The sequence below is a fragment of the Lipotes vexillifer genome, unplaced genomic scaffold, assembly GCF_000442215.2.
Source record: "Lipotes vexillifer unplaced genomic scaffold, Lipotes_vexillifer_v1.1 scaffold666, whole genome shotgun sequence".
Classification (NCBI taxonomy): domain Eukaryota; kingdom Metazoa; phylum Chordata; class Mammalia; order Artiodactyla; family Lipotidae; genus Lipotes; species Lipotes vexillifer.
Window position 1 is genome coordinate 1,093,533 of NW_006787408.1, and position 22,971 is coordinate 1,116,503.

Genomic DNA, 22,971 nt, shown 5'->3' on the forward strand with positions numbered 1-22,971 from the left:
AGTCTATTCATCTCTTTGAAAGCTTGAGGCTGAATCAAGTTAGGCAATGGTAGACAAGAGGCAGTCTACTTTCTGAAGGCCCATTTATGTCTGTTTTTATAAAGAGAATCAAATTCCAGTTTACAGTAAGCATATGCTTCAGTTGACATCTGTTTCTAAGACTTGGACGCTTTGTTTGCATAACAGTCACCAATAAATGGCCTTGTTTTAAGTCTGCTCACTGAGTTGTATGTGGGTTGTTCAGCTGGGGATTTTAGTCGCAGCTGATCCCCTACCGCTCATAGCTGATAGGAAGGGGGAAAATCCGAGAAGGCCAGTCCTATTTATTAATGCAGATTTTAACATTCTCAATGAACCACTTATCCAGTGTGATTCGGCAACCAAATCCTTATTTGCTCAGGGAGAGGAGGGGGTGTTCTTCAAAGTGCTGAATTAAAGCTTACCAGCTTTTTTTTTTTGGAGGGGGAGGGGATGGGGAGGAAGGAGAGAGAGCAAGGCCCTTTCTTTAGCCAGTCTCTAATAATTCAGAGTACAATGAGAGTGAATCTTTAAACAGGACATCATAAAACAAGCTTATGTTTAATGAATTTATCGTTAACTAAGAGTATCAGACGTTTGTAGAGCTCTAAATGTGGGCCTTTTGTGCAAAGTCTTGATGCTTTTTTTTCAGTACCACTTAAATGTCAGTTTAGAGTTTGATAGAATGGCTGTGTATCCTTCATTCATCTAATTTTGTTTCACGTTAAAGCATACCTGATTCCACATGCGTGGGAAACAGGAGCAATATTCAAATATTTCAAGATGTCCATGTGACTATCTTTAAGATCATTAGTGCTAATTAAAGAAGTTGCTACTTGTGTTAAATAAGCTGCTTCAAAAACAAAGCTAATCCGCAGTCTACATAAATCTGCCCTTTCTCCCCCTGCCCCCTGAAAGGCATGCCAGCAGTTAAAATATTAAAAGTCCAAGGATGGCATCTTTGTGCTCCAGAAGGTAAACCTGATTAATAGAGGGCTTTACTAAATTCTCAGATTTCTATAGAGGAAATCTGACTTTTGTATATTTGAAAATGTAGTATTCACTGACTTTAGCATACTGAACTTTTTCCCCTGAGTTATTGTGTAATATTCAGTAATCATTTATGAAATGTGTGTAACATTTTTCAAGGGGATTTACATATCAACTTTTCCTAGTGGAATCAACAACAGTAGCATGAAATGTATCTATTCCATTTACTCTTATCCAGTGCTCCTACTTTCTTTTTCCCTTTAATTTTTATATATGGTAAAAATTTCATTGAAGAGAGATTTTAGATGACAGGACTGTAATTTTAAGCCCAATAGAAGAGGTGTAAGCAATTTGAGCTTAGCTGAAGCATAATCTTAGGTTGTCAAGAAGAAACCCATTCTCCCTATGCTAATCAATCAGTGTATCAACCAACCAATCATCTCTTCAGCTTAGCATATATCCTAAGGTTTGATATATCTATTAAATGCCCATCATGCAGCTGGTCTCTGGATGATGAGATTCCCCCTATCTTGGCATTTGGCGGCCGATGACTGAGCTATCACAGCCTCAGATAAATAGCAAGCTGGAGATTTCAATCCCATTCCTGAGTGCAGAGACAATCCAGAAACGTTGAAAATATTCTTAGTAGAGAATACACAGAAAATTACATTTCTCAATACCGTGTTGTGTGTGGAAATTGTATATATTTCATGATTTCCCCTCCCCAGACACAACAAAATAAAATAAAATGGCTCTTTTATTATGATTGGAATGCTAGTAATCGAAAGAATTGTTAGAATCTGCTTTGAACTCTTTTTTTTTTTTTTGGCTGCGTTGGGTCTCTGCTGCTGTGCGCGGGCTTTCTCTAGTTGAGGCGAGTGGGGGCTACTCTTCGTTGCGGTGCGCGGGCTTCTCATTGCGGTGGCTTCTCTTGTTGCAGAGCACAGGCTCTAGGCGCACAGGCCTCGGTAGTTGTGGCACATGAGCTCTAGAGCACAGGCTCAGTAGTTGTGGCACACGGGCTTAGTTGCTCCGCGGCATGTGGGATCTTCCCGGACCAGGGCTCAGACCCGTGTCCCCTGCATTGGCAGGCAGATTCTTAACCACTGCGCAACCAGGGAAGCCCTGCTATGAACTCTTAATTGCAAGACACATTACATGTAAGTATTTGAATAAGTAAGAATAGTGACCAATCAGATGATAAATTTCCTGAAAACAAACAGAAGCTCAATTTTATAAAGCAAGGCACATAATCATTGTAATTATGGGGAAAGGGGTCACTATTTCCAAATATTGTACATTGCTTCCTGGTCTCAGTTCAGAGGTTCTGATATTAGATGAGCTGCAGCTGAATGTGTCTATAGCCTCTTCCACCAGCCATGGTTTGGAGACAGTGTTTCCATAAAACTGTTTATCGAGAAATAGAAACCAAAAGGACTTAAATTTAATTGCTGAGAGCCTGTGAATACATTGAAATTGGAATGTGTATGATTCATTTCTTCAAGCACTGATTTCCACCTGGAAGGTAAAATTCTTTCCACAAGATGCAAATTCAAATCATGATGTCTTTCCTACACTGTTCGAGTCTCTTACTCTGAAAAGAGAAGCAAGGTGAGGTATTAGGGCATTGAGGTCCTAACCCAAGCTCAGCCACTGAGTAGCTAAGCAAGCCCCTTAGTTCTTTAGGCCTTACTTCATAAATTGAGATTTCACTAAAGCGCCCATGAAAAGTAGGAAGTAGTTATTTTCATCGTATGTAAACGCTCTTTCATCTTCTTCCATAAGGTTATTGTTTTTCATGTCAATTATGGTATGAATTTCGCCTTTTACTATAGTGTTTGCTCAGCCAAAATCTCTTTAGTGCTGTTGGGCAACATAAACCGATGAAAAAGATATTCCAGGCTAAATACAGCACTGTGGGTTTGAAGCCATGTTTTTCAGTCATTTGTTGAGGCTGGGGCCAAGGAAGAGGAATGATGGAGTTCACAGTAACGTGAACTGTTTGCTGCTGGAGAGAGAAGGGAATCTGTTTTCTGTCCTGAGAAGTCCAGCATGAGTCCATAGAGACCGTGATGACTTCTCCACTCTCAACAACTCAGCCCGTGCACTTTGATCTCAACTTAAGAACACTCATGTGTCCTGGTGTGAAAGGGCCAGTAACAATATAACAGCTCTAGAATTTCTGTATTTTTCTCAACAGAAAGATAACCGTGGTGTCAAGTCCAGAGCAATAGTTCAGTTTAAATAGTGTAATTTGAAGGCCCTTCTCAAGGAGTTGTGATTCTCAGAGAAAACACTTTGCTGTATGGGTTAAGGTTACAAATTTTATCGTAGCAAAGAGAAGGGGCCAAAAAAAAAAAAAAGAGCAACAGAGAGAATCATTTTCTGTATCTCAAGTCACTTAAAGGGCCCATTCTGGGACTCATTCCAGGCTGCTCTGATTAGAGACCTGCATGTTTGTAGATATCCACAGATAAGTCCCAGATATGAGCAGCCATGACATGTGCTCTGCTGAATGAGGCAAAAGGATTGATATAGAGAAAGATGGCCTATTGAATGTGGATTCTTTGTTGCTGGCCTGGAAACTTGTAAACATGCACCTTTCAGGCCCAGGACAGCCTTACTCCCCAGAGCATCTATCCTGCCTTCTGGTGATAATTGTCCTGCCAGCTCTGCAGATTGTGGATGTAGATAAGAAAGCCAGTGAAAGTGGATTGAGCCCAGTTAGAAACTTATCCACACTAGAACTGACCTGTGATTGCACTACCAGGTAGAATCAGGTCCTAAGTAGATACATCATATGAAGCTCAGCAAATAGATCTTGTAAAAGAAGAAGGATTCATTTTTCATTGTTGTGAGTTCCAGGTTTAGAATGTTTTGCTACCATTCTGCATGAATCCAGCATGCCTTCACATACATCATGTAAACATGCCACAGAGAAGTAAGAGAAGCAATGAGCTCCCTGTCCTGAAGGTGTTATGTTCAAAAACAACATAAAGGGCTTCCCTGGTGGCGCAGTGGTTGAGAGTCCCCCTGCCGATGCAGGGGACACGGGTTCGTGCCCCAGTCTGGGAAGATCCCACATGCCGCAGAGCGGCTGGGCCCGTGAGCCATGGCCGCTGAGCCTGTGCGTCCGGAGCCTGTGCCCCGCAGCGGGAGAGGCCACAACAGTGAGAGGCCCGCGGCCCCGCAAAAAAAAAAAAAAAAAAAAAAAAAAAAAAAAAAAAAAAAAAAAAAAAAAAAAAAAAAGACAACATAAAAAAAAGAGCAAAGTATTTTTTATGAAAGCTTGAAGGTAGTATCAGCAAAATTTCTTTATCAGAGTATGATTAATGTTTGCTTTTCTATTATGAATTCTTTTAAATGGAAAAGGGGGGCGAAAACTGCAGTGAAAATTAAAGAGGAGGAGATAAGATGAAAGGGATAAAAGAGAAGCTGAAGGGAAGGGAAGGAAGAAAGTAATGGACAAAGTAAGGGGCTCCACTGGGGCCACGGCTGTGGTCTGTCTGCTCTCTGGGCCCAGTCTACATTTTAGGGAGGGAGTTCCTTCAGCTTAGAATGTTTTGGGGCTTGAGAGGCAGTATTCACCCAAACATCAGGCCCCAAGGGTTGACCACTGTTGTAGTCAGCTTGCGCTGCTGAGACAAAATGCCAAAGACTGGATGGCTTCTCACAGTTCTGTAGGCTGGCAGTCCAAGACAACATAGTTTCTGTTGGGCTTCTCTTTGTGGCTTGTAGGTGGCCACCATTTTGCCATGTGCTCACATGACCTCATCTTTGCGCAAGCACAGTGTGGGGAGGAACACTCTTTGGAGTCTCTTCTTATAAGAGTGCTAATCCTATCATATCAGGGACCCACCTTTAGCACCTTGTAATTACCTCCTTATGGGCTCTACCTCCAAATATAGTCACACTGCAGGTTACGGTTTCAACATATGAATCTGGGGTGAACACGATTCAGTCCATGGCAGCTACCAATTGTAATAACTAAAAGCAATCTCTCCAAAGTGTCTTTCCAACTTGCTGTTGAAGAGACCACTATTAACCAGTACATAACCCATGATGCTTATCAGGATTCTGGAAGCATTGTGCGCAGCCATTAAGCAGCAGAGCAGAGGAGGGGAGAAACCAGGTGCAGAAGGGAGAGGGTGTACAGTGAGTGCTTTATAAACACTCTGAATGGGTGAAAAATAATGACCTCTGACTTCTTTGTGGTTCTTAACTCATGCTGCCACAGATTGGTTGTAAGGTCCATATCACACTGTGATATGAAAGTATTAATTGAATACGGGCAATCAGAATTTCTATGTGAATAATCACCTAGAAAATAATATTCTGCCCATTCAACAATAGAATGGGGAACCAAGCCTTCACTTGGCTATACAGTTCTCTTGATGGGGTCAGATTTTATTTTAAACCCTGAGGTACATGCATTTTATGTCTTATTTTAGCTCTTAAGGCTGATGTGAATTTCTTTAGAGTAACTTAAGAAGAAAGAGAATTAAGGGAGGAAAGATGCCAGTATTGTCCTTTTGGTTTCATTTGTGACTTTCTGACAGATACCTTCATCAACCCTCATCTTGAATAGTAACCATTCCATTAAAAACAAACCCATGAATTTAATTAATATTAATGTACCAATGTCAGTTTCTTAGTTTTGACAAATGTAAGACGTGACAATGAGAGAATCTGGGTGGAGGGTAGCCAGCAACTCTCTATACTGTCTTTGCAACTTTTTACTTTTCTGTAAATCTAGACTTATTCCAAAATAAAAAGTTTATTTTTAAAACCCAGGTATGTGTGTTTTACAGTGAGCATGTCAATAAGAAAGCCCTTAGCTCTACATTTACGGGAGCATTTTCTCAATGATTCTACAAATGAGTGCTCATTTAAGTTTGATATCCTGAGAAGCTGATGGCTAACCCTACATTCGTGTCTACCATCAGACAGGTCCTGGTTGATCATGCTGAGATGCTCACTTATCTGATATTGAATCAGAAAAAGAGGAGGATTTAGAATTATCTGACTTTTTGGAATGCTACCCAGCAGTAAAATAAAATAAAACAGAATAATCTCTTTGCATGTTTACTAGCCAAAGCATACTGTATCACACTGTAAGTTGCTTTCAAGTTTGTGTTTTCTATTAGGCTTGCCATGTGGTGTATTCATGATCATGTGAAAGTGTCTAATGGTTATTGTAAAATTAGAGGCTGTCCAAACAAAACTTGAAATCCTAAAACTTTCTCTCCAAAGTGTGATAATTCTTAGCTATACTAGTAAACTGTTTGACATGTGTTTAAACATAATTTGATTTTTTTTATCAGATTGTCTCTTTTTTAAAGTATGTCTAACAAAGTAACTATATAATAGAGGAGACGGTATGTGATTTTTAATTTTTATGTTAGTTTCTACCATGTTCTAGGCCCATTTGGATTTTTGAAAAAGGTAATAGAAAAATGCATATGTGAGTCCCTGTGCTTACTGCGTTGTTTTACTTATATTTTTGTGTCCATCTTTTCCCCTGAAGAGTGAACTCGTTGAGAGTCGGAAATGTGGCCTCAGCGTCTAGCCCAATTCAGTGTATAGTAAGGATTCAGTAAATATTTGTTTGAATGAATAATTGAATAAAATCACATTTAAATGAACTACTTCCACTTTGAAGGGAACCAAATAACTGCCTCTTGATTTACTCTCTTCACTGCCCTTGTTTTAGGATGGCCTCACAGTTTGGACTGGTTTTTATCATTGCTTTTTCATTCAGCTATGTATACTGCCCTTTCGAATCCATAAAAAGTATTTAAAAGAAAGAGAAATTGTTCATGTTTCCAAACCTATTCGAATGCATTTTCAAATATGTCAGACACATCTTTGTTAAAATTAAACCAGGGATTGGTTTTGAGCGAATAGCCCTATATCCTTACAGATGCTGTGGATGGATGCATCTAAGCTGCTTATTATATTGATGGGTTTTGCTGCTCTGCAGCAAATGAAAACAGGCAGCTGCTTCCTCCATCAAAGCAAAAAGCAGCCTGAGTTTTTATTAACCAAGTGTTCATTTCTTCTATTGCCAAAATTCTTACACAAAACAAAAGAGCAGTTTTAGCACATTATTGCTTAACTAGACATGAACAACTGACAGCAAGTGATAAGCCTGTCTGCTTTTCACAACTGGTAATCATTTTTGGAATAGATGTTTTAATATGGTTGAATATAAATTTTGTAATTTACATCTACAATGGTACGTAAATTTATAGATCCAGTTTGTTGCAGGAGAATGAAGGCTATAATCACAAAAGGCTCTTCCCAGTGTTGTTTAATTTTTAATGACTATTTGAAAATTGGGGAACGAAAATGAAATCAAATTCATTTCTTTAAAAAATACAAAAAGGTGTTAAAGACAATCATACAAGTTGGTTGGAGCCATTTGTAGATGGCCCTGACAGAGCAAGACCCCTGTGTTGACAGCCAGGACGTGCCTCGCTCTCCATTTCCACATTAGTGGCAGTAAGCCACCCAAGCTCGTGTACCAGCAGAAATTTCTGGAGAGCAGACCATCATGTTTCCCTCATATCAATGAATAATGATGAGCGGGGAGACAGCAAGGGCAGGGCCTTGGCCGTTTTGCACAGCTGAGATTCCCAGCCAACTCTCATAGTGTTTCCTTTGGTTTCGTTTTTTTAGCTACCTGAATATTATACATTTACTTTCAGATAGAATGGCAGAGAGGGGGTTATTTTTTTTTAATTTTTTTTAATTTATTTTTTTTTTTGCGGTACGCAGGCCTCTCACTGTTGTGGCCTCTCCCGTTGCGGAGCACAGGCTCCGGACGCGCAGGCTCAGTGGCCATGGCTCACATGGCCCAGCCGCTCCGTGGCATGTGGGATCTTCCCGGACCGGGGCACGAACCCGTGTCCCCTGCATCGACAGGCAGACTCTCAACCACTGCGCCACCAGGGAAGCCCGAGGGGTTTATTTAAAGTGGGTTTAGACTGAACCTCAGCAAGACGTTGCCTATTTACCAAGGCAATTTGCTAAATGGTGTGTTACCTTTTGGAACGTGCTAAAGGCAATTCCTGCTATAAAAAGGGGAGGTGGTCCTACTCGTCCTCCTTCCTAAGAGGAGGAGTTTGGAATGAAGGTAGTTTTGAAATGCTGGTGTCTTCCAAATGACACTGCTAAATAAACAAGTTCTGTTGCCTAACTAGCCTTAGGGCCGTTTTAATAAATGTACATTGTGGCTTTGGCATCTGTAGCATGTGCCTCCTAAACACCAGTTTCTCTCCAGGGGGGCTTTCATAAATGCACAGAGCATGCACTCCACATGGAACACAAAGTTTTCAGTTTGTTTGGAATTCAGTAGCAGTGTTTACCCAGAAGTGAGATAAAACTGGACTCCAAGGCAGGAAGCTGCTGTAGAAATCAAATTCAGGAATCACGTAACCACACCGTCCTTACTCTCCTTTGGAGTGCCGTGTAACAACTGTGTGTCTACATGGGTGAAGTGATTAGATACCAAACATAAGGAACACTAACAATTATTTCTAATACTTTCCTCTTTGTTCCACTCCATTCGACACATTACTGCTCTTACATGATGTTTCAAGACACAAGACAGTCCCGTTTTTAAAAGGGTGATCCTATGCTAAGGACACTGAGGGCCTTGGGGGAGGATGTTACTTGGAGTAAAACTGGCAATGAAAGTCTTCCCTTTTTTTTTTTTTTTTTTTTCTGCCTCTGGGAAGGATGTGCTGCGTTCCTGGGGGAACCCAGGCCATGTTTCTCTCCTGCTCAGAGCTCTCTGGTCTGATTTCCTGGGTCCACCTTTCGGAGAAATGACTGTTCTCACTTTCTCACATCTTCTCTGACCAATGGAGATGGAACATTTACTCACCCAGAGAGCTCACACTGGGAGATTCTTCTACCTGTGCTTTGAAACCTTGGGAGAATTCCTTCTGCCCAAAAGGGAGTTTGTTACTCTGAGGAAGTAATATGTTTGAGGAAAAACTACAACATATATCTGAGAACTGTGCTCAGTATTGGAAAAGGAAAAATTGGACTTGAGGAAGTTGTCTGTTATTAATATGCTGGATTAAGTAAATAAAAAGCCATCACAAATAGAATATATAGATGTAGAGTAGTTCTTTTCTGAGGCTGTGAGATTTAATTTACAAAGGCAGTTCTAATTCAATAAAAATGGACATGTTATGAAGACTTGATCTCTAAGATGGTTTTGAATCCTTTCTAAAATATTTCCTGAATTATAGGACAAATAAAACATTTTAAGCAACCTAATTTCTTTAAAATGTCATGGGCTAAAGCCCACTAACAATTTTATAGCTTTAGTTTGGAAATGCACAATTATAACGATCTATAGGCATTGAATTTAGAGCTGGAAGGGTCCTCAGAAATCAATTTGACCCTTCCAATTTATTCTCGAAACTAGAGCCCAAATATGATTTGTCCAAAGTCCCAAAATTTGTTGTTGAATGAGTCATGAGAACTAGAAACTAGCCCTTTTGATTCCAGAACCAGCCACCAGGGTTGGGGCAATTAGTATAGTGCTTTAGAGACTGAGATTTAGAGACTGAGTAGGGTGGGCTCAAACCCTGGCTATGCCATTTAAACTTTCTGTGCTTTGGTGTACCTCGCTGTGCCCCTTAGCTGGCCATAACGACAGTACATACCTTATAGGGTTGTTTTAAGGATTAAATGAGATAATCTATATAAAGTACACAGCTCAGTGTTTGCCAGGTAGTAAGTGTTCAATAAGTGATGCTAATAACAACAACAACAACAAACACTAATTGCACTTACTTGGTACTCTTATAGTTCATTCAATCCTCGTGTTACCGAGTCCAAGCTTATACTGCTTGCTGCACGAGAGGCCAATAAATCCAGAGACGAGTTGGTGGGGCAAGGGGTCACAACTTTATCTGGAAAGCCAGCAGATGGAGAAGATGGTGCCCTAGTGTCCCAAAGAACTGTCTTCCCCAAATTAGAAGTCAGGCTTCTTTTATACTAAAAGGGGAGGGGGTGTGGTTGGTTATTGTAAACTTCTTGGTGTCCCAATCCTTTGTTCTTGCAGCTGTCCACTAAGTCAGGTCACATGTTTCTGTAAACCTCCAACAAGCAAGTGTTATTCTCTGTTCTGCAACTTTTTATCTCTATAAGAGTGGAAAATGTTATACCTTAAAGGTCAGAGCCTGAGGATGTGTTATCCTGTATATTTCAGGCTATAGGCAACATTCTTAACTTGCAGCAAAAGCAATAGAATACAAAGGTTAAAGTAAAAGAAACAGATCGAATTTGGAGTCAGATTTGTTCTTCCCTATTACATTCCCATCTATACTTACAGTTTAGACAGTATTATTACTACCAGATAAGGAGTTGATGCAAGGAGAGCTTAAGTGACTTGCTAAGGTCGCAAAGCTAATAAGCCTCAGAGCTGTCTTCCAAGTTCACATCTTCACTGTCTGAGCCGCTGAACCTGTGACTGTGGCTGCAGTGTGTTCCTTTTTTGCAGTGGTGCTTCAGCGTCTTCCTCGTCCTGTCTACATTTCTCATGTCACTTAGTTGATTTCGCAGCATCTGCTCTAAAACTGACCATCAGACTGAAGGCTCTGGTCTGGGAAATACTCTCTGAAGACTCTCTTTCCCCCCCTGCCTCTGCTTCACACTGGAGCCGGGACTCCTTTCGGCTTTCCCTTACCTCATAATCATCAAATTAATAGGTATCTGAATTAAAATTTAAGTTTTAAAATTTAATGCATTTCTAATCAAATCACACCCATAAGCCGACCCAGCTTGTAGTCCTAGAAGAATTTATTGTTGAAATACCTGGGCAATTTTTTGTGCCCCTTCACTTCCACATGCTCATTATCTGTATCAGTTGGCTTCCACTGGAACAGAAGAAATAACATTGCAAAGCAATTCATTTGGACCCTTGTTTTTGCAATCTAGTGGACAGCAGTATAGCACAGAGGTTAAGAATAATGGCTCTAGAGTCAGATTACCTGGATTCAAATTCTGACTCTATGACAAAATAGCTGCCTGATTTGGGGGAAGTTTTCATAACCTCTCAGTGCCTTGATTTCCTCATCTACCTTGTAGTGCCTGGGCAGCAGTCAGCGTTCAACAAACGTTAGAATGTCACAGAGCGAGCGTCCACCCTCTCACTGTACTGAGCTACACGGACGTTCCCTTTCACCCAGACGTACGCGTGTTCTCCATGATCTCTCTTCACAAACACAGGGAGGCTTGTGCTTAATAATTACTGTTCAGAGCAAGTCTGTTAATTGGTCAGAGCAGAGGGACAAATATAGAACAAGTATTGTCCATATATATGGAATTCTTACTTAGGATTGATTTTCAAAGTTCCCATAGCTAGGACAGATTTTTCCAGCGTTCAGTTTTGGTTTGATTTTGTGGGTTATCGATTAGAAATAATAACCTCCCTGAAAGTGTCATAAAAATATAATCAAGATTGATAAAATTCCCTGGATAGAAACATGTCAAAATAATAACAAAGGCAACAGCAGCAGCAATAGCAAACATTATTAAAAAATTTGCTATCTCCCAGGCACTAAGTGTCTTACATGCATTATCTCATTTAATCCTCACAACAATGGTATGAATAGGTACTGTTGTTGCAACAGGGAAGAGCCAAATCTGACTACATGTTGGACCTGTTTCTTTTACCTTAACCTTTGCTTTCCACTGCTTTTGTTCACTAAAAGGATACTGTCTATACATAAGGGCCTGCCTCGGGGAACCCTGCCCCTCTGCCTGAATGTTAAATCAAAGTGCCTTTGTTCAGGGAAACATCCTGACCCTGTCCATACGGAGATTGCTGTAAGAAAGAAGAAATTAACACATCCCCTCCCGGAGGCTGGACATTCCAAGGGATATTTGCAAATCTTATGGCCTTTTTACTTTATTTTTTAAATTTTAAACAATTAATTAATTAATTTACTTATTTGTTTTTTGGCTGCATTGGGTCTTCCTCGTGGTGCACGGGCTTCTCATCGCGGTGGCTTCTCTTGTTGCGGAGCATGGGCTCTAGGCACGCAGGCTTCAGTAGTTGTGGCGCCCAGCCTCAGTAGTTGTGGCTTGCGGGCTCTAGAGCACAGGCTCGGTAGTTGTGGCGCACGGGCTTAGTTGCTCTGAGGCATTGGCCTTTTTACTTTACTTGCTCATCTCCTCCCCCATCTCTGTGCTATAAAAGAAACTGGCATCCAAACCCCAATAAGATGGTTATTTTGAGACACTAGTCTGCCGGCGTTCTGAATAAAGTTGTATTCCTTGCCTCAACACCTCGTCTCTGATTTCTTGGCCTGTCGTGCAGCGAGCAGAGCGAGCTTGGACTCAGTAACATTGTTGCTTGTACTTAAATGAGAAAACGGAGGCGTTACCCAACAATGCTGCCTAAGGTAGCAACAGCCCCACCCCAGTAGTTATTCTCTATTTCATTAACATTTTATTTTCTTCACAATATTTATCACTATCTAAAATTACTTTGTTTATTGCCCCTATTAATCACTGCTGTATCCCCAACTCCTAGAACCCGCCTGGCTGCCAATAATTGTTTGTTCAATGAATGAATGAGGCTTAAAAAGTTTAGGTACTTGCCCAAGGTCACATAGCCAGTAAGAGCCAGTATTCAAGCTGAACTCTACTGAACTCTAGAGTTTGAGGTGTGGTTCTTTATTGTAGCTTTTTATAGCTTGAAAGCCCCCTAGCTTACCCAAGCCTAGTATTTCGTGGATGAGGATACTGATGCTCAGAAAGGCTAAATTACTTCCCAGTATCACACAGACTGTTAGTGGTAGACCCAGAATCAGACCCCAGACTGCTTGCTGTGTTTTTGTACCATGAATTCAGCCTGAGGAGGAGGTCCTGTAAAATTGAAGGAAAATCCTGTACGTATGTGCTGTACATCATCTACCCACTTCTTCATGCCATAAACCTAAGTCACACTTGACACTTCCCTCTCTCTTACCACCCCCTTCATCTAATTAACTAATAAGTCTTGTCAGTGTACCTTCTAAATATAGCCCAAATCTTTCCACTTTTCTTCATCTCCACTAACCATCACCCAAGCCACCATCAGCACCCACCTAGGTAATTGTAGTAGTCTCCTGCCTAGTTTCCCCCACCTCCTCTTTTTAATCTATTTTCTCTAGAGTAGCCAGACTGATCTTCTAAAATGTGGGTCTGATTATACCACTCTGCCACTTAAAACATATCATTTATTTTAAGGTGCAATTTAAAATTCTTAATATGGCCTTTGAGGCTGTGGGGTCTGGCCCCAAAACACCCCTCCAGTCTCATCTTGTCCTACATATTCCTTTCTCATTTATTCTACAGCTCCACTGACCCTGTTTCCATTCCCGGAACATCACGCTCTTCTTTTCAAAGCTTTATTTCATGGTGCTCCCCTTCTGTGGACCATTCCCTCCAGCCCTGTGCCCCTCTTCCTCCTCTACCTGGCTGTTCATCCTCTGGGTCTCAGCCTACATGCCATTTCTACAGGGAAGTGTTCCCTGATGGACTCCTCCCAACCTCCCCTCCAACCAGGTTAAGTCCCCTATGATTGGTTCTCAGAAGCACCCTCTATTTTTCCCACACAGCATTTATTACAGTTATAATTAGGGACACTATTTGTGTAATTGTCTGTCTCTAATAGTCTCCTTCCCTAACAAGACTGAATCTCCAGTGACCATGCTGTATCATTCCCTGCTGATCTACAGGGCCTGAAACATAGCAGATGCCCAATAAATATTTATAGAGCATTCTGTAGTCTTCTTATGGATTTCTAATCTGGGTTGAAGCATCAGTGACAAAGCAGAAATGTTTAAGGAGAAGGAGACAGAGCATAAACACTGAAAACAGTCCAAGAGGTTTACCTACCCATTCCAGCCATTTTAGTAATATCCACTGGTGCATTTCTTCTTCCAGAAGAGTCAACGGCTTAGCTAAAGGAGTGCTGGGCTCTCCGTTTAAGTCTCAGGTTTGAGAGAGGCCTTACTTTTGACTCCTGCATGATAGACATGATCATTTAGATGGAGGAGGGTAAAGAAAGCTGCTGCTTGCTGTCCAAACATCAGCTGAGCACAGAAAAGCCATGTCTCTGCCGCAAGAGCTAGGTGTGTTGTCATCATGGGGCAAGTACAAGCTGTTAGAGTGAGAAGAGGGAGTCAGCAGTGCTGCCTGTCGGATGCTGTCTACATCTGACAGCACGGACTACAGGGAAGCAAAAAGCTCTCAAATGGAAGTGATCTAGAAAGACCTATGCTTGGATAGAGACTCATGTCTCAATATCTACAGACAGTTAATTTTAGGATTTGTTCAGCCTTTGGGTTAATGATGAATATGTTTGTTTCTAAATTAACCACAAAACTTGGCATTTAAAGTAATTCTAAACAAGCTACTTCAGAGATGAGAAAAACGTGGTTACATACATGAAATAGATCACATCACCAACTTTGCCCTTCATTACTTCTACATAGACAGCTAATTTTTTCATATTTTAGTGTTGGCTGACTATGGGTTTTCTGAAGTCTAACAGATTCAATAGGCCCAGTTCTGACAGAACTATCTGTAGGGAATAAAACCTTTGTTCCAAAAAAAAAAAAAAAAAAAACGGAATGAAACCAAACGACCATGGAAATCTAAGAATAATATTCTTCCAAATAGAACTCTTGTTTAGCTAATGCTTTTATGGAGGTCCAATGGATGAAAAAGGTCTTTTCTCCTATGAGTTAAAGTAATTCAATTTATACAGAAAGCACTAAGGGATAGGAAGTCACGTGACTGAATAACTTTTAAGGAAGTGTCCTAATTCATGGCATGTGTTTTAGAAAACAAATTATCTAGAATAAGCCATTAATATAAATGTTTTGTAACATTTATATGGGGGGGATCAATACTTCAGCTGCTGTAAATGCCACTATGATCATTCTGCTCTGCCTCATCAGATGATGTCAAGAATATAGCAAAAGTGCCTATAATTGATTGATAGAACCCGACAATATTATTAATGGAGTATAAAAATCTTGAGAAAAAAAAAAAAAACCCTCGCCATTAGCATCCTTGGCTTGTGTGTCCTTCCAAAAATTATTCTCATCAGTTTTCCAATGAGTTTCTCTCTGTTACATGAAGCAGAACCACTGTTAAAGGGATGTTTTTAAGACATAAACCCACAAGGATGACAAAATAAGAGAACATAGAATATAATTTTGGAAGCCAAGAAGCACATGGATGAGACGTCATTGACTTAGCAGATATTAGAAAGCCAGCAATTGGGAAAGTTGAGAACCAACCCAGTTCATACCTGAAACTTTGAAAGGCTCAGGAATTGGTGTCACCAGTTAATTCTAAAAGTAGGAGTTGAGGGGGCACTAAAATAAGGAGGATTGATTGAAAATGGGTTAAGAAGCAGTAATTTCCCCATTCCAGGCTACTGGGTAACTTCCCCTTCTGTACTGCCAACAGAAGAGGAGGTTTATTCTCTGGAGAGGGTTAAATCAAGGGTTTTTGGGTTAGAGGACAATAGGCACAGTTGAAATCAGAGAGTGCACCAAAAGCAGGGTGGAGGAACTAGGTTAATGTAAGCTGACTGATTGCTGAGCCTCTCCACTCACACCCCACCCACACTCCTCAGCCCTCTTCACCTCCAATCAGCTTTTTATCTTTCTACAATCATGTTTATGTAAACAACAAAGAACTACCAGATGTATCTGAGGAAAGCTTTTAATGGGACAGGTACCAAAACCAATAAACAGAAAAAAGCAACATGAGGAAGGCAAACTATGTAAAGATAAGAAAACTTAAACTATAATTAATATTTTCAGGTAATTTTTAAAAAGTATTGCATTCATGAAACAGGAGTAAGATGCTCTGAAAAAGAAATATTCAGAGAAATACCACCAATGATAGCATAAATGAAAAGAACAATAAAAGAGCTGGAAGATCAAGTTGAAAAAACTTCCAAGAAAGTAGAAAACAATAAGAGATGGAAAGCAGGAGAGAAAAGATAAAAAAATTAGAGGATGAGTTCAGGTGATTCAACATCCAAATCATAAGTTTCAGAGAAAGAAGACATAAAAAGGAAGGTAAGGAAATAATCAATGGAACTTCCCAAGAACCTTTTTTCAGGAATTGAAAAACGTGGAGTTTTCAGATTGAAATCACCATTGAATCATCTAAGCTCTCTAACATTTACCTTCCACACACTTTTTCTCAAGAAGCTGCCGGAGCCTGTGTTACACTAAAATGAGGAAGTAAATCAAGAAAGGAAGACAAAGCATAGAGGACACGAGAGATGGAACACAGCAGAAGGACAAAAGGAAGCCTGGAATGATAGGGAAGATGGATTTCAGGAGATCACAGCTACACTGGTGCACTAAGTATATTGGGTGTCCAGTCCAGACCTAGGCAGGTCAGGAAACACAGAAGATATTTCCTAATGAAGTTGATAGAATACCTCATGTGAGTGACTGTATTGAATGGGGAAATCAACAACTGGATTTTGAGATTGAATAAAAAATCTTAGCAAATGAGAGGGAAAAAATGACAATTATAAACTCCAGATGGGAGAAACATTATGCATGAGAGAAAAACCAATCCTAGTTTACAACATAGCTCAGTTGTTTTTTTTTTTTCATGGTTATAATAAAATTGACAATGAGTAGTGACCTTACCAAATTATAATATAGCTGTATTAGGAAGATGGTGATGGTGGATGGTTGAGGAGTATGGTATGTGTGGTGTGGGGAGAGGAGTAGAGATAAAGGCAAAAAATGCTTACCTTCCATAATGGGGGTCATTAGATTTTGCCTAAACCTGAAAAATCAAGAAGTAACATTATAAACATATATGTAGAAAAATGTAATTACCAGAAGAATCAGCTAAAAGAATTGAAAGCGTAATTCCTGAGGAAGGAGAAAGATTGGGCAGGCGGGCTGGGTACTACTGTTTTGTCTTAATCATTCTCATAAAACTCAGTGGCTCTTTAAACTATGTATGTGTATAATTTCTTTTTTTGTTTGTTTGTTTTTTTCCCCCCCATCCCTCCCACCACCCCCCTCCCACACCCTTGTGTATAATTTCTTTAAAAATAAAATCTTTTTTAAAAGACCATTACATTCTCATGTAATGGAATGAGAAAACTTTTTAAGATAACAGCTTTGAGATATAATTCACATACCATACAATTCACCCACTATTTTTTTAGTATATTCACAGAGTAGTGGAACCATCATCACAATCAGTTTTAGAATATTTCACCACATCTAAAAGAAACCTTGTACTCATTAGCAATCACCCCTCATTTATTCTGGGCATTTCACATAAATGGAAAAATAAGACATAAACATCTGGTCCTTTGTGTCTGGCTTCTTTCACTTAGCATAATGTTTTCATGTTCTATCCATGTTGTAACATGAATCAGTACTTTATTTCTTTTTATTGCCAAATAATAGTCTGTTGCATGGGCATACCACATTTTATTTAGCCATTCCTTAGTTGATGGACATTTAACCACTGGACCACCAGGGAAGTCCCTGGAAGTAAACACCTTTATTAGGGGCGTAGTTTGATACAGTTTTGTGGGGGAGGGCAGTTTGATATATCAGAATGTGAAATGTACTTGACTTTTGACCAGATTTCCCATTTCTGGGTATTTGACCTAAGGAGAAAAATTATATGTTGGGGAAAAAAATGTGTCTTTATTTTACCACTTTATAATCTCATAATATCAAAAACTTAGAAATTAACTTAAATGTCTTTCAAAAGGAAACTGGTTAAATAAATTATGATGCAAACATAAAATATTTAGGCAGTCATTAAAAATGATGCAGGTATAGTATTTTTTTTTCCATGGGAATCTATGCATCATACTGAGTAGGGCAAAATGAGATTATTGAATACATTCATGAGAAGATCCCACTTGTGTAAAATACATTTATGCCTAGAGAGATTTTTCGGAATGATGTCCAAAATGTTAACAGTGATTATATACTAGTGGTGGAATTTTAGGTGATTTTTAAACTTTATTCTTTGAACCTTTTGTATTTAATTTAGTTAAAAATCAACCTCTGTAATTTTGGGGAGAAAATTATAAAACTATTGTAAAAGACTATGCCTTTTAGAAGTCAAATTTTTGTACTTAATCAAGGCTTGAATTTTAGTTAAATACCCTTCCCCTATCATTATTTTTTAAAACCTCAAAACCATCTACTAAAGGCATAAAGAAATTCATTATTGTGGTGATTATATTCACTTGGTGTGGAACTCTTGTCTTGGGCTCTTCCTTCAGAGAATTTTATTATGTGTTTTAGTCTTTCTGGAGTTCTTTCTGTGTGGAGGTAGGCCAGGTATTAGGACTCTGGGGTCGTGCCAAAGCTAATCATTAGGAGCAGGCTAAAAAGATTCTCCATGTGTTCTGGTTATTAGGATAATTGTTTGGGGTTCACATATTATCTCTTCCACTCTTTTATCCTCCTTTGCAGGAGAAAAACATTAACAACAACTTTCATTTTCTTTGAGCTTGTTATGAGTTAGAAGCTGTTCTAAATACATTTCATATACTTTACTCATTTAATCCTCACAGCAATCCTGTAAGGTTGATATTACAATAATGTTATTTTACAGATGAGGAAACTGAGGAATAGAGAGGTTCAGTAATCTAGCCAAGGTCACTCAGCTAGGGAATGCAGAGCTGGGGCTGGAGCCCAACTGAGTCTGGTTCCTAAGTACCTGTGATCTTAACTGCTGCACTCCACTGCTTCTCTGACTTTCCTTCTAAATATGACTACAGACACTTCTTGCTGGTTTACTTTGTTTCTCCCCCAAACTGTCATTTCTACCAGAAATGCCAGGAAGACTGAGTTAGTGAGTACACCTGACTGGACTTTCCTGCAACAGATGCTCTATAGAGTCATTTCTTTGCTGTTTGTATGTCTATCCATTGATTCTCTTAGGATTTTATTTACCATTTCTTTGACATCATCTTCTCTGAAATGTTTGCATTTCTTACTCCTTGAAGCTGGAGATTCATCTGGGAAAATTAAGTCACGTTAGGTGTTTCAACTTTGCATCAGGACCCATTAGAAGAGTGCTTAGTGCTAAGGCAAGGAACATTCCCTGCTCTTTCCCAAGACCACATGGCATTCTCAGCCCCAGGCGGTGCAGGATGCCTGGTACCCTGCCTGATCTTTAAGTCTGACCACATGGGGAAAACATAATTTTTATAAGGGTATAGTTTATTCAGATTATAAGAGCAATATATAGTCATGGTAAAAGTTTTTGGAAAATACCAAAAGTATAAAGAAAAAAATTAAAAGCACTTGTAATCCTGGGATAACCACTAGAAACTATAATTTCCAAGCATGTCTGTCTTCTCTTAAAACAATTTATATTCATTCATGAAAACTATATGTCTTCTAAATAAATGATTTACAGATGATGATTTTAGAAAATGCCCCTCCATGGAATTTAGTGGGTAGGATTATTGTTAAATTGAAAGATGTACTAAAGTTGGTGAAATTTAAATTTCTCAATTTTATACTCCAGCTTGATTTTTTTTATTGAAGAAATGAAATAATTATGCATATTGAAAAACATTAGTATGGAATCAAACAAAAAGGTATAATGACCTCAGTGGTTTTATTTGCTCTGGCAAATGATTTTTCCATTTATTTTTGCTGAATATGAGCTGCATATACAGTTTGTCTTCAACTGATGCTTATGAATTGACCAAAAAGAAGATTCATGTGTACAAGAGTGAGATCTACCTGAAATACCATTTAAAATTTAATTTTGGATATTTGTAATATTGGTTGTTATTGTTTTACTGTTTCGTTGTGACTGAAATCTAGTAAAAATTATTTAGGATATTATCCTATTTTCCTGGGAAAAGAGTTTTAATCAACAACAAAAGAAATGCATGTGATATGACGTTACTAGTAATAATTATGGTAAGTTTGAGTCAAGTTGAAATAGCTTGTACTGAACATTATTTTCAAAAAGCCATTTCTTAAGAGAATGACTGTAAGGAGTGTTTGTAGATGAAACTTCTGTAATCAAAAAGCCTATATCCTCTTGTGTTTTCCAGGCATCTGGCCGGCTGAAGAGGTTTTGGCTTACTACTGCCTCAAGCACAGTGATGTATTCAGGTACAAAGCGGCACCTAAAAATTTGTTTAGTGCACTATGGGTACTGTGTCTGCATATTAAAGATTGCCATGATTACATTCTTCAAATTAAACTGTTAAAAAAATATATATATAAGAAAGGAAGGTGAGGTGTGTTAGGGCGAGAGAGAGACATGGACATATATATACTAACAAACGTAAGGTAGATAGCCAGTGGGAAGCAGCCGCATGGCACAGGGAAACCGGCTCGGTTCTTTGTGGCTGTCTGGAGGGGTGGGATAGGGAGGGTGGGAGGGAGGGAGACAAAGAGGGAAGAGATATGGGAACATATATATATGTATAACTGACTCACTCTGTTATAAAGCAGAAACTAACACACCATTGTAAAGCAATTATACCCCAATAAAGATGTTAAAAAAAAAAAAAAAAAGAATATAGAGAATAGGACTGATCTATTTTACTAATCACCACACAGAGCAGTTAAATGGCTCAGTTACAAGAGCTGGAACAGTATCTAGGAGGTATAAAGATTTGGCCAGCTGTCTTTTTGCAGTTTTTATGCTACGCTGGTCTTTGCTTTTTAATTTCTGTAAGGGGATTTGGAGGTGTATGACATTGTTTGGCCTCCTGGGTAGCAGTCACATGTTTTGCCTCTCTTGGGAACGTGATTGGTCCGTAATGGAGTCATCAGGCCTCCCTGAGCACCTCTTTATTCCCTTGCTGACATCATTTAAATCCTAGAGCTGGTGAACCAGGAACAAGGTCTTCTGCCCATTCATTAATAGACGGCCCAGCCAGTGACATTATTGAGAGCAGACATTTGGAAGGATAAAAGAGAAGGGAAGAAAGAGAAATAAAGAGATTATCCCATTATGAAGATAGTAATGCAGTGTACTCTATACAACAGATATAGTACTGAAGTGCTAATGTATAAAGGGAAGATGAGACTTCAGTGACAGAAGCAGGGGGAATAGATATTTGGGAAAGGAGGAATTTGGAAACCTTTCAGATACTGTGTGGAGGTATGGTAAAGACCGAACTCTGCAGGACTGAGTCTACTCTCTTAAGCAAATAGAGTGTGTACACTGAATAAAACTTAGAATGGGGAAAACTAAGAAAGGCTCACAATATGCATTATTCAGCAAACATTCTGAGTATCTACTATGGGCTAAGCTTTATTTTAGGCACTTAGGATATAATAAACATAAAAATCTCTGCCCTTGTAAGTAAAATAGATAGCTAGTGGGAAGCAGCCGCATGGCACAGGGAGATCAGCTCGGTGCTTTGTGACCACCTGGGGGGGGGATAGGGAGGGTGGGAGGGAGGGAGATGCAAGAGGGAAGAGATATGGGAACATATGTATATGTATAACTGATTCACTTTGTTATACAGTAGAAACTAACACACCACTGTAAAGCAATTATACTCCAATAAAGATGTTACCAAAGGAAAAAAAAAAAAAAGAAAGGAAGAAAGAAACAAAGGGAGGAAAGGGGAAAAAAGGTCATGGTGAAAACATGTTGCTTCTGAAAAAGAAATCTGAATTGCCTTTGGGCACTAATATTGCACAGCAAGCTTTTTGCTATATGTCAAAGGCTTTTGATTTCCACTCAAGGCATTTTATTTCACTTTGATTTTGGGGAAACAAAAGTGAAGCTTCAATCAATCCTTACCGATTGTGATGGTCAAAAAAAACAATAAAGACATTCTTTAAACTTCTGCTAGGGAAGTCACTACAGAACATTTGATAAATAAATACCCCACAGCCATTATTTAAAGATGCCATCCCACCCTTGATTTTAAAGGCATTTTATATACCCAAGACAATATGTATTTGTAAAATATAAATTACTATTACAGATTCATGCTATGGAAATGAATGTTTTCAACTGTCAATGTGCATTATAGATTAAACCCATGGGTGGGATTCAGGAAAAAGAAAAAACTCCTTTTTTAAAGAAATGCTGAAGATGTTTGGTAGACCCAGAAAATATGGGTTTTTTCATTTTATTCTCATTTTATAAAAGTCATCCAATATATGCTTCCTGAATAGCCCATTATGATTCCAGACAAGCCGTTAGTGATCATTTTAACAATATATACTTATAAGATTGGGTGTGTGTTTTAACAATATGTATTTACAAGATGGGGTCAATAATATGTAGTTTTTGAAGCTCTGTGGGTCCATATTTACCAACCAGTCTGTAATTGCTTTGAACAACTAAATACTCATTATGTGTATTTCAGAATATGAATGTCCTTGCTTGGCTTCTTTTCCTCCTCTTCCTTCTCTTTTCACCTCTCCCTCCCTTGATTGTCTCTCTCTTTCTCTCTTTTTTTATCCTGTTGAGGAAATAAACTTCCCAAACTGGGAAGAAGAAACGATCTCTTAAAGAGTCTAAGCATATAAAGTAAGAACAGGGCAGTATTGAATTGGGCTGCAGAGCTGCCCTAGAAGTCTGGCATCTGCTCATCTCACTGTGCTTAAGCTTGCCTGGAGCTCCAATCAGCGAGCCCTGGGCCCGGGCAAGAATGTCACACATTGAGGGCTGATATTTAGGCACAAAGAGGAAGGTAAGTGCAGAGTGCCAGACTGTACCCCCCCACCCCCCCCAGACTGTCAGCTTTAACTCTGAGCTGCTTTACTTGTGAGAGGTGAAGTCAGAGTCACTACTTGAGCCTGGGTTTGCTGGCTTAACCATATTATGTCCCTGCATTGTTTATTCACTGTGTTGTGTTGGGGTCAATTGTGATTTAAGTGTTAATTGCTAAATGCTCTTTGTGTAATTGTTCTTTATGGGGGCGGTTCA

At 39.3% G+C, this 22,971-nt stretch overlaps 1 protein-coding gene across 1 annotated transcript in view; it reads left to right on the forward strand.

Moving 5' to 3' along the window:
* Positions 1 to 22,971, forward strand: part of CAMKMT (calmodulin-lysine N-methyltransferase) — a 430,251-nt gene that overhangs the window by 352,990 nt on the left and 54,290 nt on the right. Inside the window, exon 4 of the mRNA XM_007459962.1 lies at positions 20,123 to 20,183. Within this exon, the coding sequence (XP_007460024.1) occupies positions 20,123 to 20,183 (61 nt within the window). The remainder of the gene's footprint in view (positions 1 to 20,122; positions 20,184 to 22,971) is intronic.